The sequence below is a fragment of the Canis lupus genome, chromosome 36 (genome assembly GCF_003254725.2).
Source record: "Canis lupus dingo isolate Sandy chromosome 36, ASM325472v2, whole genome shotgun sequence".
In the NCBI taxonomy this organism is placed as follows: domain Eukaryota; kingdom Metazoa; phylum Chordata; class Mammalia; order Carnivora; family Canidae; genus Canis; species Canis lupus.
In genome coordinates this window covers 2,822,501-2,838,782 of record NC_064278.1, presented here as the reverse complement: position 1 = coordinate 2,838,782, position 16,282 = coordinate 2,822,501, and the positions used below count along the sequence as shown (strand labels likewise).

Here is a 16,282-nt window from a genome sequence, read left to right as displayed (position 1 = left end):
GCATTTAGAGAAAGTTTGTTCGGTCCTACAATATCCCTAAAAAGTTTCTTAAAGAGGCCTCAAAATGAATAAATAGTTGAAAATGAAATGCAAAGTCAAATCAGAATGAATGTCAATGTTGCTCAGTTAGCAACAGCCTAGAAGCTCACCAGCTGTCAACGCTAATCATAGCTCAGTCGTTGACTCACTGTGTGACCTCTAGCAGTACAGTTAACCTCGCTGATTTTGTATGCCAGCAATAAAATAGCATCACAAACTCCTCGAAGGCCTGATGTGAGTTATAACTCAAAGATATTGCCATGGCCCCACTTTGGGAGCTAAGTGTTAAATAAAAACCAAAATTATAAGGAAGATGATAGGATGCTCTTCAAAGAACATTTCCAGCTCTGTCTGCATAATTTTAGTGCTCTTGATGAAACATGCCTCTGAAGAAACGGTTAACCATATAGAGTAGTTAAGAATAGTTCAAACTGGTCTTATGGAAAATATAGTGTGTTCAGAATCCTCATCAAGCTTTAGATATCAGACACAGCCCCAACATATTTAGTTGTGTTTCTAGGAGAAAAATAGTTTTTCCAGGAATCTATGCAAGGGTTCTACATAAAAGTAGCAAGCGAATGGTATAGTCTTTGGCATAAACTCTAACAATAAAACTCTTATCAAAAGAAATGCAGCTCATTCGTCAACTGGATTAGAAACTAAAGTCAGAAAAAAAAAAAAAAGAAACTAAAGTCAGGACGCAGATGTAATGGCTGGATGCTTAAACTTTTTCTCTTCCTCCAAAGAACACCACTGGATTGCATTTCCCACCCTCCCTTAGAGTTAGCTAAAAATGATCCAGGGGGTCAAAAAGCCCTATAATATGCCAAAGCCACCAGAATAAAGAGACACAGACCCCCCAATGATTGCAAAAACAGGTCCCCCACCTATCTTCATTGAACTGTACTGTGAGCAAGAAACAACTTTAGGACACCTGGGCGGCTCAGTAGTTGATGTCTGCCTTTGATTCAGGTGGTGACCCCCAGGGCCTGGGATCAAGTTCCGCATCAGGCTCCCTGCATGGAGCCTGCTTCTCCCTCTGCCTGTGCCTCTGCCTCTTTCCCTCTGTGTCTCTCTTGAATAAATAAATAAAATCTTAAACAAATTAAATAAGTAAATAAATAAATAAACCTTCATGGTGAGAACCCCATGAGCTTTGGGAGTTATTACATCAATTAGTATGCTCAAATTAATACAAGATTATGGGATATGTTTAGCATTACAACCCAAGACTCACAGCTCACCTACCCTGCATATAGTCCATGCAGAGTTTTTAGGACCCATCATTTACAGAAAAATAAAGTCATACATCTAAAGCTCCAAAAGGACAGATCCCTAAACACAAGCTCCACGAAACCTCAGCGCAGAGACATTTCTACCTTTCTATCTGACACAATGCTGAAGTCAGCAGCTCTTCAAGCAGGTAGGTAGGACTAAGAAACCTGTTACTTAATCAAGAGTCCCTTCTCCTTAATTTGCATTCTTCATATGGTATCTAACACGATAGTTCCCCACCTAAACACCAACAACAACAGTAACAAAAACTGTCTAAGAACAGTTGCTATTCCAGAACTTCATAATATTTTTTTTAAGAAAAAGGCTGTTTATGAACTTATGAAAAATGCCTCTGGAGATGGAAGATTATTTACTTAGAACAAACAAGTCTGCTGGCTGGAATTGACTCACAAAGTTAAAAGCAATCTGGTAAGCATAAAGCAGACGTGGCATGTAATAATTTCAGCTCCATCAGTGCTCAGGAAGATTTATATTGATTTCAAACCCACATATACTCTTTAGCTTAGGAACCAGTAGAATATTTATAACTGAGGTAAAATTCTTAGAGATACTAAGCATTAGTTACATCCAATCAAAGATATGACTGAAAAACAATGTGAGTGGAATTTTTAGAATTTAAAATTTCCTAATTGACATCATGTCCTCCTATGTGCTCTACAGGTTGTATTTATGTATTTGTGTATTTTAAAGGCTTTTTTTTTTTTTTTCTTAGCAGTTTTGAGTTTACTACAAAATTGAGACGAAGATCCAGGGGTTTTCCACATACCTCCTGCCCCCAGACATACATGTCCTTCACCAACATCGTTCACCAGAATAGCACATTTTATACCACGAATGAACCTACACTGACACATACAATCACCCAAAGTCAATAACTTACTTAAGAGTTCCTCTCTTGCTGTTGTATGTTTTACGGGGTTGGACAAATGCATAATGACACAGAGCCACCACTATACTAGCATACAGGGTGGTTTCTTTGCCCTAAGAACCCTCTACACCCCCTCATCATCTCCCCCACACCCCAGGCAACCACTGATTGTTTCAGTGTCTCCAGCAGTTCTGGAGAACTCCCTAGTGGAGTTCTTCCATTATCATTTTTTTTTTCCATGTCTCTTCATGGCATGATAGCTCATTTCCTTTTGGTGCTGAATAATAATAGTCCGTTGTCTGGATGCATCACTATTTATTTATCCACTCACCTACTGAAGGACATCTTGGTTGCCTCCAAGTTTTAGCAATTATGCATAAAACTATTATAAACATCCCTGTGCAGATTTTCGTGTGAACATAGTTTTCAAGTCTTTTGGATAAACACCAATGAGAGCGATTGCTGGATCATATGGTAAGAATATGTGTAGTTTTGTAAAAAAAAAAAAAAATGCCCAACTGTCTTTCAAAGTAGCTATACCATTTTGGGTTTTCCCCAGCAGTGAATGAGGGTACCTGTTGCTCTACATCCTTCACCAGCATTTGCTTATGACTGTTAGTTCTCTTCAACAGATATTCATCTGAAATTCATGCTTCCCTATCCTCTACCAGTTTCTCTGTCTGGCAGTTAACATAAGCCACATTTTGCCAACCGAAAGCTCAGCTATGGAGAGAAATCTAGTGTAATGGCATCCTTATTATGCCTAACAGGGCTAGGTCTCTTTCAAATGTCCCCATCCTATATCAGGGGAAGGGAAAATACTGAAGACCTGCCTTATGTCAGGCACTGTGATCACTGGCTTGTATATATTGACTTAGTGCTTGGCAGCGGGAAAAAGCTTGAGAGTCAACGACAGTAAACTTACTTCGTAAAGGAACTGGAGTTTTGAAAACTTTCATAACCTGTGCACATTAACAGGCCCACCAAACCCCCCCACACACATACCTGTGTGACAGATGAATTCAGGAAGCTAAATATCTGTTCATTTGGGGGGTGGGGGTCCACTGAAATAAATCCCAAAGAAGATCTTAGATTCACTAGAGATGATTATTCTATTTTTATTCCTTCTCCAATCTTATCTTTTGTACTTTGAGTCATTAGTATTATCAATGAAAAAGCTCTGCTTTATTAGAATCTCTTACAAATAATGTATTGAGAAGAGGCTGAAATTACAAGTTAAAACAATGTTCTCAAAATTCCTATGGATTTTAATTATTCATGCATCACTTTGCCTCTCATTAGCATATGCATTTTTCCTTCTGAGTTTTGATGATACTAGCAACAAAGGTAATATAGTTTTACCTGTAATTCAACTCACCTAACACATCACCACTATCATTTTTTTCATGTTTCCTTAATTCATACACAAAACAGAGTGAATTCTAGTACTTAGTAAGCCACTCACAAGTGTAGTAAATTGCTGTCTCTTACAAAAGTGAGAAGCTATTTTGCAAAGCATGAAGATCCTGTCAATAATTACTATTACTACATCATTGGCTTTGGAAAATAATAAGCCTAACTACATTCCACTTCAAGCTAAAATGATACAAGAGAATTTTTTAAAAATCACCCTTTTAAAAATACGGTTTGTTTTTTAAAATGCTTCACCATGCAATTCCAACAAATAGCATTGTACTATATAAAATTAATTTATCAAAAACACATATTCACGTAACTTTTTAGAAACATATCAGCCATATAATTCTAGTCTGCCATAACTCGTAAAAACCTAAGTAAAAAAAGAGAAACAATTGGAACTTCAAGTAATTTATTACTTGCTACAGAAAAGGAGTTTAATAACCAGCATTGTCCACCTGAGTATTGGCTCATCATCAGATTAGGAAGCAAGGCAAAGAGAAAACAGCAGGTGTTTGTATACCTGGTTTCTGGCCATTCTCCTGCAACTGCAGAGGATGGACCTACCAGTGCTGCTGATCTCAAAGTCTTAACAACGTAACCCTGAATGCAAGGATCACCAGTGACAAGAGCAACTTTCCTGCAACTCATAACCACACTTTATATTCTTATCACCTGGGAATCTAATACTAACTCACACTTCTTGAGACCTTACTATGTTTCAGAAACTTTTGCAGGCTTTATTGCTCTTCAGCATTCCTATGAGGGAAGTACCACTACTCTCCCTAGCTTACAGACAGAGGAAAATGAGGTCCAAAGGGTTTAAGAAAATTGTCCTTGGCCTCTTAGCTCTTCAGTAGAGCTATGTGTTAGATGCAGGCAATCTTTGCCAAGATCATACTCTCATCCTTTATGTTATATCACTGATGAGTGGAAGGGAATTGGATCAATGAGAATCTCTGAATTACCTAATTCTAATACAATCACTCCTCAAACTGAAAAGAGATCTTGATTCCCTACCCTGAAGCTCATTCCCTGCCTTTGCAGGGTACAGAAAAAAAAAAAAAAAAAAAGGAAGAGAACTTTCACATCCGGGCTTTGAGAAAGCTCTCAGTGGTTTTCAGGCCTCACCTCAGAGTTGGCTCACAAAGCCCACCATACCTTCAGAGTGGGTAATGGAAGAAACAAACCAAGCATGTGTTACGTGAGAGGGCCCACTCTCAGACCTAAATAGATCTTTGTTACATCAGCCACACCACTGGGGTTAAAAAAGAAGCCCACACTATCACACCAGTGTTTCCAGTTAGACCTAGAAGGTATGAAATAAACGTTGAGTTAAAAAAAAAAAAAGTTTCAAAAAGTGCCTTTGGTCTATAATGGAAGACAAAAGCCTGGGGCAACCCTCAGTGAAATCTTTGCACACCCACACTGTTTGTGTCCCCATTCCACCACCACCTGCATTCCTCCCACCTACCTGAGGAACCTTCACACAGCCCTAGCTTTAACACTCTCCACTTCCGCTCCTCACTAAAGTTTACTGGCTCTGAAAGCACCCAAGGCCCTCTCTCTTCATTTTAACTTTCCTCTCCATCCACTCTGTTCTCTCACCAGCTTGAAATTAGAAAAGGAAGACTCCTCCATGAAATGACACTTCCCTTTCACTAGATATGAGGGAATCACTCAAAGAGCATCCCGTCCCAAGAGGAAGGCCGGATGTCCTCCAAGTCCCTTCCAATTAATTTTTTTTTTTTTTAGATTTTATTTATTTATTCATGAGACACACAGAGAGAGGCCGAGACACAGGCAGAGGTTGTGTCTCCCTGCGGCTCCCTGCGGGGAGCCCGATGTGGGACTTGATCCCAGGACCCTGGAGTCACGCCCTGGGCTGAAGGCAGATGCTCAACCGCTGACTCACCCAGATGCCCCCAATTAAAATTATTATTAAACCAACCTATACTAAATAGTGAATGACAAATAACTTGCTCTCAAAAATCTGCACACCACCACAGAGATGTTTGCTTGCCACATGCCTGGTGGGATTTAAGAAGGTGGTATATACCCACTGTGCTTATATCCACTACTCAGCCCCTTGGTCCGTGGCATATAGCCTGGGGAGAGGAAAATCAAGAAGACTGTGGAAACTTAATCACCTACTGTAGGTGAGAAAATAAAAGGAGGAGGAAAATGAAATGAATAGGAGGCCTCTCCAAGGCTATGCAAAAAAACCCTACACGTGTAACCAAAGGGAGCCTAGAAAGTGGATGACATTTGTGGCCTCAAATCTCCTTTCCTGCAGGTGGACACAGTGAAAAAAAAGTCAGCCAACATTCATCTCTTCTCCCTCATCAGTGTCCTCAGTGGAATAGGAAAATTTAGGTTGCTCCAGCTCCGAAAGAAAATAATAACAATAATAATACCAACAGTATCTCCTTAGGCCAGCTCTTCTAACTCTGATTTATCTGAAAAGAAAAAAATCTCTGTGCTTCCCTTGAATCAACAATGGACACTACTGATCACTGAAAAACAAAATGTAAATTTAATAATATGCTTGTATGCAGGAAAGCCATACTATGACATGAGACCAAATAATCATTGCTATTACCTGTAACCCCTAACCAGTCTCCAGAAATGCTAGACTCTCTCTCCACAGATGTCTTTTATTCAAGCAACTTGGTAAAAGGTAAGTGAACATCTTATTTAATTTCATAGAGCTTCCTGTTTAATAAAAGAAAAAAACGTATACATAATACCTCTTCTTCTATTATCCTCCTTGTAAATATAAGCTAGTTTAACTGTAGAATTGATTTTAAAGGTTTTGTGTGGGCTGATGTGGCACCTAAATGCTTTCACATCGCAATGTCTCTTCAGTCAAATATGCTTTAACAATTGACCGACTTTCAGAGTCAACTCGTTTGTATTTAGAATACAATCCCTGCCTGTATTTTAGGAAGGAAGCTTCGTGCTCAGAATATCAAATGAGCACAAGCTCTAGGGACCAGTGCAGGAATGCCAGCAAAATGTGCCTGAACTTGAACTCGACAGATGGCTTTCTACTACGTCAGTATCTTGGACTTTCAACACCAACCTACTCTTAAAGGAGGACAGTTTATTAGTTAGAATCTTCTTAGAAAACTGGAAAAAAAAAAAAAAACATAAAAACGCAGGTCAATACTCTAAGCATCACTCTGCAGAAAAATGGAGCACGCCTGGCCACATTTAGGACCCAGCTTCTATAAAACATAGCCAAATAATGGGTATCAAAGGGCAGATTTTTCTTGACCATTGAAAAGTCTCCTGGAATGGCCCTGATTGGCAGATATTTTCTGAGAGAGGACAGCTGAGGCCTCTGGTCATTTTACGTCCATGGCTCAAATGAGTTGTCCTCTCTTCCCTCTCACTTCCCTTCTCTCTTTTTTGCTAATCCCCAGGGCTACATCCCAATGTGCTACCCAAAATATGCTCACAGCAGCAGCTTCAAGGGACAGGAATCACCAACCCCAAAAGAACGCACACTCTCGGATGAATGTCTTATGCAAGTCATTGATTGAATATGCCTATGGTGATTTTTCTCAAAAGAACTTGTCAGATTAAAATTATAAATGACTTGAAACTGCTGGTATCTGTTTCACGTGACTATTAGGGTCGTCAGGATATCTAACCTAGGAAGGAGAAAATGGCAAAATGACCCAGAAAGCAAAAGATCCTTGTTTTGCCTGGATTTTACTAAAATTCACCCCTGACATGATTATTAGAGACTGTTATCAGCTGCTTATCATGTGAAATTAAGGAAAAATCAAACCAACCATATGAAACAGTATGACCTCAGTACAAAGTTATAAACTCTGAAGTAGAAAATGCTTGCTACGGTTAACAGACCTAAACCATGTGCCAGTTTAGCAACAACTCATCAGATTAGATATTATGACCTCTGGCGCCGGCACTTGCCAGTGTCATTTCAGACAGCCCTGGTGAAGAGGGCAGAAGTAACCCAATCCACTGAAGCCATGTCCCAGACAGGCCTGCACCTTCTGAAATAGCCTCAGCAGGAGCAGCACCTTTTCACATTTACTTTTAAGCAACCGAGGCACTATTTTTAAAGGAACAGTACATGAGCGAGGATGAGCTTCATAGCAAGGCAGTCGATTAATAATACCTGAAAGTATGATATACACCTGGGGAAACTTTAAGCGCCATGTGCTCAGAGGGAAAGATGAAAAAGACTAACACGACCTATTCAAATCCCTCCATCTTTAGGAAGAAGCATTAAAAATGAGCCACTTTTCTTTCTGTCTTTTTTCTTTTTTTAACGATAAGCCAGCAAATTGATTCTTCCCAATATGTGTTTTTAAAGTAGTATTTCTTGGGGCACCTGGGTGGCTCAGTGGGTGAGCATCTGCCTTTGGCTCAGGTTGTGATCCCTGCAGGGAGCCTGCTTCTCCCTCTGCCTATGTCTCTGCCTGTCTCTCTTTCTGTGTCTCTCGTGAATAAATAAATAAAACCTTTAAAAAAAAAAAAAAAAAAGAAACTGGTATTTCTCACTCACTTGGATCTAGAACTCCAAGCAATGTGGCTAGCCCCACTGCCTTGGAGCACAAAGAAAAAAAAAACATGTGCAAGGCAAGCCATGGCCTAAAGGCTCTCACAAAAATGGAAAAAATAAGTAGTTAATAGATAGTCCAGCTGCATACAGCTTCCCAAATTCTTTTACCTCCGTCTTTGATTCAGGAATACACCACGGAGCTGGTATCATAAAATGCCCTAGTGACATGAGTAAGGGAGACCAGGAGACTATAATACTAACATCAGAGGTGCCTGCCAGCATTTCAAGCCTAAAAAGAACAAAACCAGTCACCAAAATTATTTTCTGGCATCAATTCGGTATAGTTGTAGTGCAAAGGTGGGGGGGGGGGGGATAAAAATAAACTGAGCACTTTAAATGATCTGGAAACTTCATACCAATCTCATTTCATGGCTTTCTCCCACTAAAAATGTTATCCACTATAAAGTAATACTACATACACAAGTAAATCTTTAAGAAATAAACCCAAGATCAAAGTTGGGCCTTTTGTATAGGCTCTGTTCCATTTCCTTTCTCAGATGCCTGCCTGCCTTCTAATAAGACAAACTCTTGGCAGGAACACAGAAGGTACCCAGACATTTGGATGAATTAGAGAAAGAAAGTCTAAATGAACAAACCCTGGCCTTTGGAAATGAGGCACTCTTTTAAAACCAGAGAGCCAAAACAGAAGCTAAATAATGTAATGCTTTCTGGTAAAGAAATTTACTTTTTAAAAAATGATATACACACAGTTCTCAAGGATCATTAAGGTAGTACTCCAAATTACTGTCTTTCAGATCAAGTGGAGACAGTAATTTCTAAACAAACGTACACACGCCCCATATGCAGTTCTTTAACAGATAGAAGTTTCATATTATAATCAAAACATGCATAATTACTTACTTGCTTCCTTCTGTAATGAGCAAATTGAGAGAGGCCTAGAACACTTGCAAGAGCACCTCCTCCAACAAGAATAGTCCCTTTCACTGCCTTCTGAAATGCCATTTCTTAGCCTACAAAGAAAAACAAAAAGGAAATAGAAAGAAGTGAATTAGGATTTTGATCAGATAACAATCCCCATCATAAAAAGAGACCTTGCAAGATTCTGAACCAGTATTAAGCTAGAAAACAAAACATAAAACAAGGAAGTTATCATGGGCCAAAAAACATAAGAAAAAAAAAAAACAGAGACAAGGGAACTGACCACATAAAAGTGACCTTCCAACGGGAATTACAGAAAGAAAAGCAAATGAAGAGACAACTGAAGATATTGACACAGCATAAAGTCAAGAGAGCCATGAAAAGAAATGGTATTGTGTATCTCACGAAACTGCAGGCTGTACTTGCAAATCTGTTCAACTGCTAATCCCCTCCACAAGGAAATGGGGGCGAGGGGGAGCTGCCACTAGTGGAGACAGGGGGCCTCATGGTTCCTGCAGGTGCTCTGGCACAGGTGCAATTCACACCGTGGCTCAACTCCCTGCCCGGCCTCTCCCCTCCCACCGAAGCTCTCAGGAGGGAGCCAACACAGGTGCATTCCTCAGAACAGTCTACACTTGACAGATAAGAAGTCAAGCAGACAGTGCCTTGATCCTTTCACAAAGCGACAAAAGATAATTCCTAGTGACAGCTAGAATTCCTGTCATTAAGGGAACTTAATTAAAAAAAAAAAAAGTTTTATTCTAGCCAGGGTTGCACAGCACGGCAATTTCAAGGGGCAACTCTCCATATCCAGCACTCTGGTTTCTGTTCTCAGTTTTTTTTCAGTCAGACAAGGTGAGGGGGGCACCTGGGTGGCTCAGGTCAGGAGCCAGGCTCCGGGAGCCCAGCAGTGGCCCCTCCCGGGCCTGCTCCCACATGCGGGCACGCCTTCACTCTCTGTCAACTGTCAAATAAAATCTTAAAAGAAAGGGGGGGGGGGTGAGGAAGGGCGGTGCAAAAGGAGAGGGAGAAAGAGAATCATAAGCAGGTGGAGGGCAACCCCGAGATCATGACCCAAGAGGAAGTCAGATGCTTAACTGAGACACACAGGAGCCCCTTGCTATATATTTCTAAATAAAATCTTGCATTGTGTTAGCTCTTGACTTTCTTCTCATCTTGAAATACAAGTTTTTTTGATGGCTTCAATATCCTTTAATTTTTTAGAAACACCACACAACCAAAGTGCATCAAGATGAAAATTCCACCAAAAGAACCCTTGCCAGCTTTTATTTTGCTAAACAAAAAAAGATAAAACCATGTGATCATCTTAAAAAAAAAAAAAAAGAGTTCTAACTTAGAGTTGATATTGAGCAATGTGACCTGCCTGAGACTTTTCATTCACCGTAGCAGCTGGCACAGCCACATCTTACAGGGAAGCCACTACCCTATTTTCCTGAATGGGTGGAGTCAGACCTGTCTAGACAACATGCCTTATACTCTACAAGTATCTCATGACTCAGGAAAGTATTTAATATGAAGTCAGTTTTAACCTAGGATACTAAAGAACATCTAGTATCTCAATGTAAATTAGGATACATTCAAAATGTTTAGGTCCATATAGGATGAATGGAATCCATTAGCATAACTACACTAAATCAAAGAATTTCAGTGTAGTTGGTAACTGTGATTTCATAGAAAATTCATTTTGGAATCCTATAAATTATATACTAAAAGTTGGCATTTCTGAAAAATTTATTTTTTCCTCTGACCATACTCCATCTGACAGACTAATAAATTCTAAGACTCATCTTTTCTATTAAGATTCTCACCAGAGGGGCACCTGGGTGGCTCAGCGGTTTAGCGCCTACCTACAGCTCAGGTCACGATCCCTGAGTCCCGGGATCGAGTCCACATCAGGCTCCCTGCAGGAGCCTGCTTCTCCCTCTGCCTGTGTCTCTGCCTCTCTGTATGTGTGTGTCTCTCATGAGTAAATAAATAAAATATTTTTTTAAAAAAAGATTCTCACCAGGAAAATATTTCACATGCATGTTTCTCTACTGCTGGAGGTAGAGAAAGTGCCCTCTTTCCCAAGTGATGCACAATAATTAGTATGCCAATATGATGGCTAGGGGCGTCCATGCATCATTCAGTCTACCCTAAGCAAAACTTTACATCTAAGATTGTTCTGATACTGAAAATCTCAACTAAGCCAACTTGCAAGGCACTCATTTGTCATACCCCACCATCACCCTCCCTCGTACTTTTGCATATATGTTCATATGGGTTGCCTATCACACAACAGTGGAAACCCTAGCAGTCCAGAGACAGCATCTCCAGGCTAACTGGGTTCCCCTGACAATGAGGGACAGAAAATAGAGACCTAGTTTTATTTACCTAAACAATGCTTGTGCCCACCCCATATAGACAGCAGCCCGGTGGTGTCCTGGATGTGAATTTTGTAGCTGATTGACTTTAACTCAGTATCATTGCTTCTGAATTGTTGATAATGTCATTGATGACCTCACAAAGAATACCACACGTCAACAAAGCCAGCTGAGGAATGTTATATAATACAGTCAAGGAAAGCATCTCAACAGAGGCGTTCACTCAGCCATTTCAGTTTGGGGTTAGTTTTTCCAATTGTGTAGGTTCCTGCATTCTTTGCTCAACTTATTATAGTGCTTCAATTTCATTTCTGAAACCAAACCTCACTAAGGGAGATATTTTCATGGGTTTTCTCAATGAGCCATTAATACTAATAAAAAACTGCATTAATACATTATTTTGCGGAGTTAGCAATCATATTAACAATAATCAATAAAGAGTTTCTCTTTCCCAGTACTTTCATAAAATAGCCCATGCTTAGGGGATCGTTATTTCTATTGAGATCAAACCCACCGTAAGACCACCCAGCTAGTTGTAATGAATAAATCACTCTTACAAGTAATTCAAAAACATACAATGGAATATTACTCAGCCATTAGAAATGACAAATACGCACCATTTGCTTCGATGTGGATGGAACTAGAGGGTATTATGCTGAGTGAAGTAAGTCAATCAGAGAAGGACAAACATTATATGGTCTCATTCATTCAGGGAATATAAAAAAATAGTGAAAGGGAATAAAGGGGGAAGGAGAGAAAATGAGTGAAAATATCAGTGAGGGAGACAGAACATGAGAGACTCCTAACTCTGAGGAACGAACAAGAGGTGGTGGAAGGGGAGGTTGGCGGGGGGTGGAGGTGACTGGGTGACGGGCACTGAGGGGGGCGCTTGACGGGATGAGCACTGGGTGCATATGTTGGCAAATGGAACTCCAATAAAAAAATAAAAATAAATTTAAAAAACAAGTAATTCAAAAACAAAAGCACAAAATCAATTTCAACTGTCTCTGCTAAGATGATGATGATGATCATCATCATCATCAATGTTAAAATACTGATAGTCGACATTTATTATTTGCTAGGTAATAGGCACTGTGCTTTCGATTCTACATACATCAGCTCATATCACCCTCACATCACTCTAATTTCATAAAAGAGGCAGTTGTGGGTTCAGAACGGGTAAGGGATTTGCCCAAAGTCACTGACTAGTAAGTGAGAAAACCACAACTTAGTCTATACTCCTAACCACCGATTGGTTCTACCCTGCCTTTTGCTCTCAAAATAGTAACTTCTCCCCAAAGGCCATGCCATGTTTCCCTGTTATTCCCAAAAGAGGGTCCTGTTCTCAAACACTCCCCTCATGTGTACAGTCCTTGGCTTTAGGGTTTCCCTAAGTCAGTGAAGAAACCTCTAACAAAATATCTATGGTAATGTAACAACACTGTTTTACGGCTGAACAACAGAAATTTAAAACCAGATAAATATAAACCATATGCTGTGAACTATTTGTATCCACTTAAATCCCATCATAAGGAGAAAAGTTTTCATAATGATTACAAAGAGGAAACGTTGCTTCCAACTAAGCAAAACTGCAACTGGGAATATGGATAAATCTTTACCTTTTGTAACTAAAAGTGTGAGAAACTAGAGGTAGAAAAATCATCCAGAAATAAAATTAGCTTAGTTATTTTTTTTAAGATTTTATTTATTTACTTATTTATTTTTAGAGAGAGAGAAAGAGAGAGAATGAGCAGGGACAGGGAGGAGAGACAATCGCAAGCAGACTCCCTGCTGAGCCCAGAGCCCAATGAGGGGCTCAATCTCAAGCCCCTGAGATCATGACCTGTGCTGAAACCAAGAGTGGGACATTAACCAACTGAGCCACCCACATACCCCACAATTAGCTTAGTTCTTACAGCTGATGTCCATGTCTAAGGGCCCATGACTTAAGTTGTTTTTGTTTTTTAAGATTTTATGTATTTATTCATGAGAGAGAGAGAGAGAGGCAGAGACACGAGCAGAGGGAGAAGCAGGCTCCATGCAGGGAGCCTGATGTGGGACTCGATCCCTGGTCTCCCAGTGCTAAACCACTGAGCCACCCGGGCTGCCCCCATGACTTAAGTTGTATGTACATGGACTCAGGACCAGCTCCCACACTTGCACAGATAAGCACCAGTCCTCCAATTATTGGCAGGGGAACACCAGCCCAACTAAACAACCCTGAACAAAAAGGTACTAAACTAAATAAATACATCTGTGAGTTTGTCAATTGCACTCAAGGTGCTTACAATCAATTTGGTGAATTAAATATCAATGTTTTACAACTCTATATTATAACTAGATGTGCTATATTGAGTGTTAATACTCTGATAGGCAAAAGACCCTGAACAGCAATCTTAAGAAAGAAGAACAAGGCTGGAAGCATCACAAGTCCCCATTTCAAACTACATTTCAAAGGTATATTATTCAAGAGTATGGTATTGGTACTGAAAACTTGTTGGCACTAAAAACAGACTTGTAGATCAATAGAGAGCCCAGAAATAAACCCATGTCAGTTAATTTTCAACAAAGGAGCCAAGCATACACACAGGGAAAGGACAGTCTTTTCAGTAAATGATGTAGGTAAAACTGGACAGCCGTATGCAAGGGAAGGAAAAGAAAGAAGGAAAGGAGGGAGGGAACCATTATCTTATACCATGTTCCAAAACAAACTCAAAATGTTTTAAAGATTTAAATATAAGACCTGAAACCATAATACTTCTGGAAAAAAAACATCGAGGGTAAGCTACCTGGCACCGGTCTTAGCGATGATTTTTTTGGATTTGACACCGAAAGCACAGGCAACAAAGGCAAAACTAAAGAAGTGGCGCTGGGTCAAACCAAAGAGCTCCGGGGATCCCTGGGTGGCGCAGCGGTGTGGCGCCTGCCTTCTGCCCAGGGCCTGATCCTGGAGACCCGGGGTCGAGTCCCACATCGGGCTCCCTGCATGGAGCCTGCTTCTCCCTCCTCCTGTGTCTCTGCCTCTCTCTCTCTCTCTCTCTCTCTCTGTGTGTGTGTGTGTGACTATCATAAATAAATTAAAAAGAAAAAAACAAAAAAAAACAAAAAACAAAGAGCTTCTGACAGTAAAGGAAACCATCCCCAAAGTGAAAAGGCAACCAACAGAATGGGAGACGATCCTGCACATCACAGACCTGGTTGGGGTCAATATGCAAAACACATAAAGAAGTCATGCAACTGAGTCGCAAAGCAGACAGTTCAGTCCTAAAACCGGGCTGAGGGAGTAAAGGGACGTTTTTCCGAGGAAGGCCTCCAGCGGCCACCAGGCCCGCCACGCGAGAGGCGCTCAGCCCATCACCCGGGCCGCAAGCGAGGCTCCGTGGGCTCCCGCCGCGCTCACGCCCCCGCCGGCCGGGGTGCCCCGGGGGAGGGGACCCACATGGCTCCGGGACCTCAAAACATCAAACAGAGAGAAAATAGGTGAGACATGGACCCCCCGATGGTCCCCCTCCGGGCGTCCACCTGGAGAAAATGAAAGCACTGCCCGGAAAGATGGGCTGGAACCCACCCGTGACCTGCAGGAGCTCCCTGCGGCCGGGCCAGCTCAAAGCGGCTCAAAGTTCGCCGGCCTGGCCGCTGACCCAGCCCACGCGGACCCCTGGCTGCTCGCTGAGGAAGGCCTTGACTGGAAACCGGGTCTCAAACAGCCCTGGGGGCTCACCACCTCCGCCTCCTCCCGCCCAGAAGCAAGGCGACTCCGCAGCTTGAATCACGCCCTTGGAGACCTTCCCCACACACTGTGGACTTCAAAACAAGAAATAGGCACCCACTGAGAAAGGCTGAGGGGCCTCTCGGCAACCCCCACAAAGTTATTCCAGAACAAGAGCACACTTCCTGGCCTCTGAGTTCTCCAAACAGAGCACTCAAACTCCTCTTCCTGTCCCACCACCTAGCTTCTCTCTGAATTTCACATAACTAAAACCCACCCAGATGGACTTATCACTCCAGCGTGGAAGGAGCTGCGGGTCTCTTCACTTTTACAAACTCTCCTATCCTCTGGCGTCTTGTGTGGAAATTCCCTTTGCTCTCTCCACAATCTTCATTCATTTAAATGAGCAGGGGTGGGGGGAATGCATGTACTGTAGATGAAAGATCATTTTTAGAAGAGCAATTCTGCAGTCCAGGGGACAGGTGCTCCCTAGCAAGATGTAGCAAAAGGCATTCCGTGCCCCTCTGACCGCCTATAGCCTGTGCTACACCTCTGAGCCCCTTCCTTAAGCATGTGCAGGTCCAAAAGTAGCACGAAGCTCCTTACACTTCAACTGTGTAGTCACCTACCTTGTAGCTATGCATGGAAAACCACACCTCACCTATTTTGAGTCATGACACTTTTTCAAACCCACAGAAGGCACAACTGCACCATTCAGAAGACCAGGCCTCAAGGTCCACCCGCATACAAATTCAATGACTTACAAGGAGAAGGGTATGTGAATTTTACAAAATATGGGTGTCAGATCTCAAAAGAAGAAGTCTACTATAATCATGGAACTTGGCAGCAAGTCCCCCACAAAATGAAAGAAGTGAGCACAAAAGCACCTTCCCAACCAGCAGCCCAGTTCTAACTGTAAACGTCAAGATTTCTGGGCAGCTTTTAATTAGACACATTTCAACAAAGTAAATCCTTTATTATTCCAATCCATGATATATCGAGTGTTTTATATACCTCCCTATCAGAAAGTACATCCTAGTTCAGGCACACCAAGCACATGCTAATAAAGTGCTTGCCCAGATAAGCAGCAA

General features: G+C 41.4%; 1 protein-coding gene across 4 annotated transcripts in view; it reads right to left on the bottom strand.

Annotated features, from left to right (window-relative positions):
- Positions 1-16,282, bottom strand: part of GPD2 (glycerol-3-phosphate dehydrogenase 2) — a 141,015-nt gene that overhangs the window by 93,368 nt on the left and 31,365 nt on the right. For 3 of the 4 annotated variants that reach the window (XM_049106406.1, XM_049106404.1, XM_025471152.3), the window contains exon 2: positions 9,081-9,190. In XM_049106406.1, the coding sequence (XP_048962363.1) occupies positions 9,081-9,182 (102 nt within the window). In that variant the 5' untranslated portion in view covers positions 9,183-9,190. Of the gene's footprint in view, positions 1-9,080; positions 9,191-11,492; positions 11,634-16,282 lie in introns of those variants that run through there. The other variant, XM_049106405.1, reaches the window with a different exon arrangement.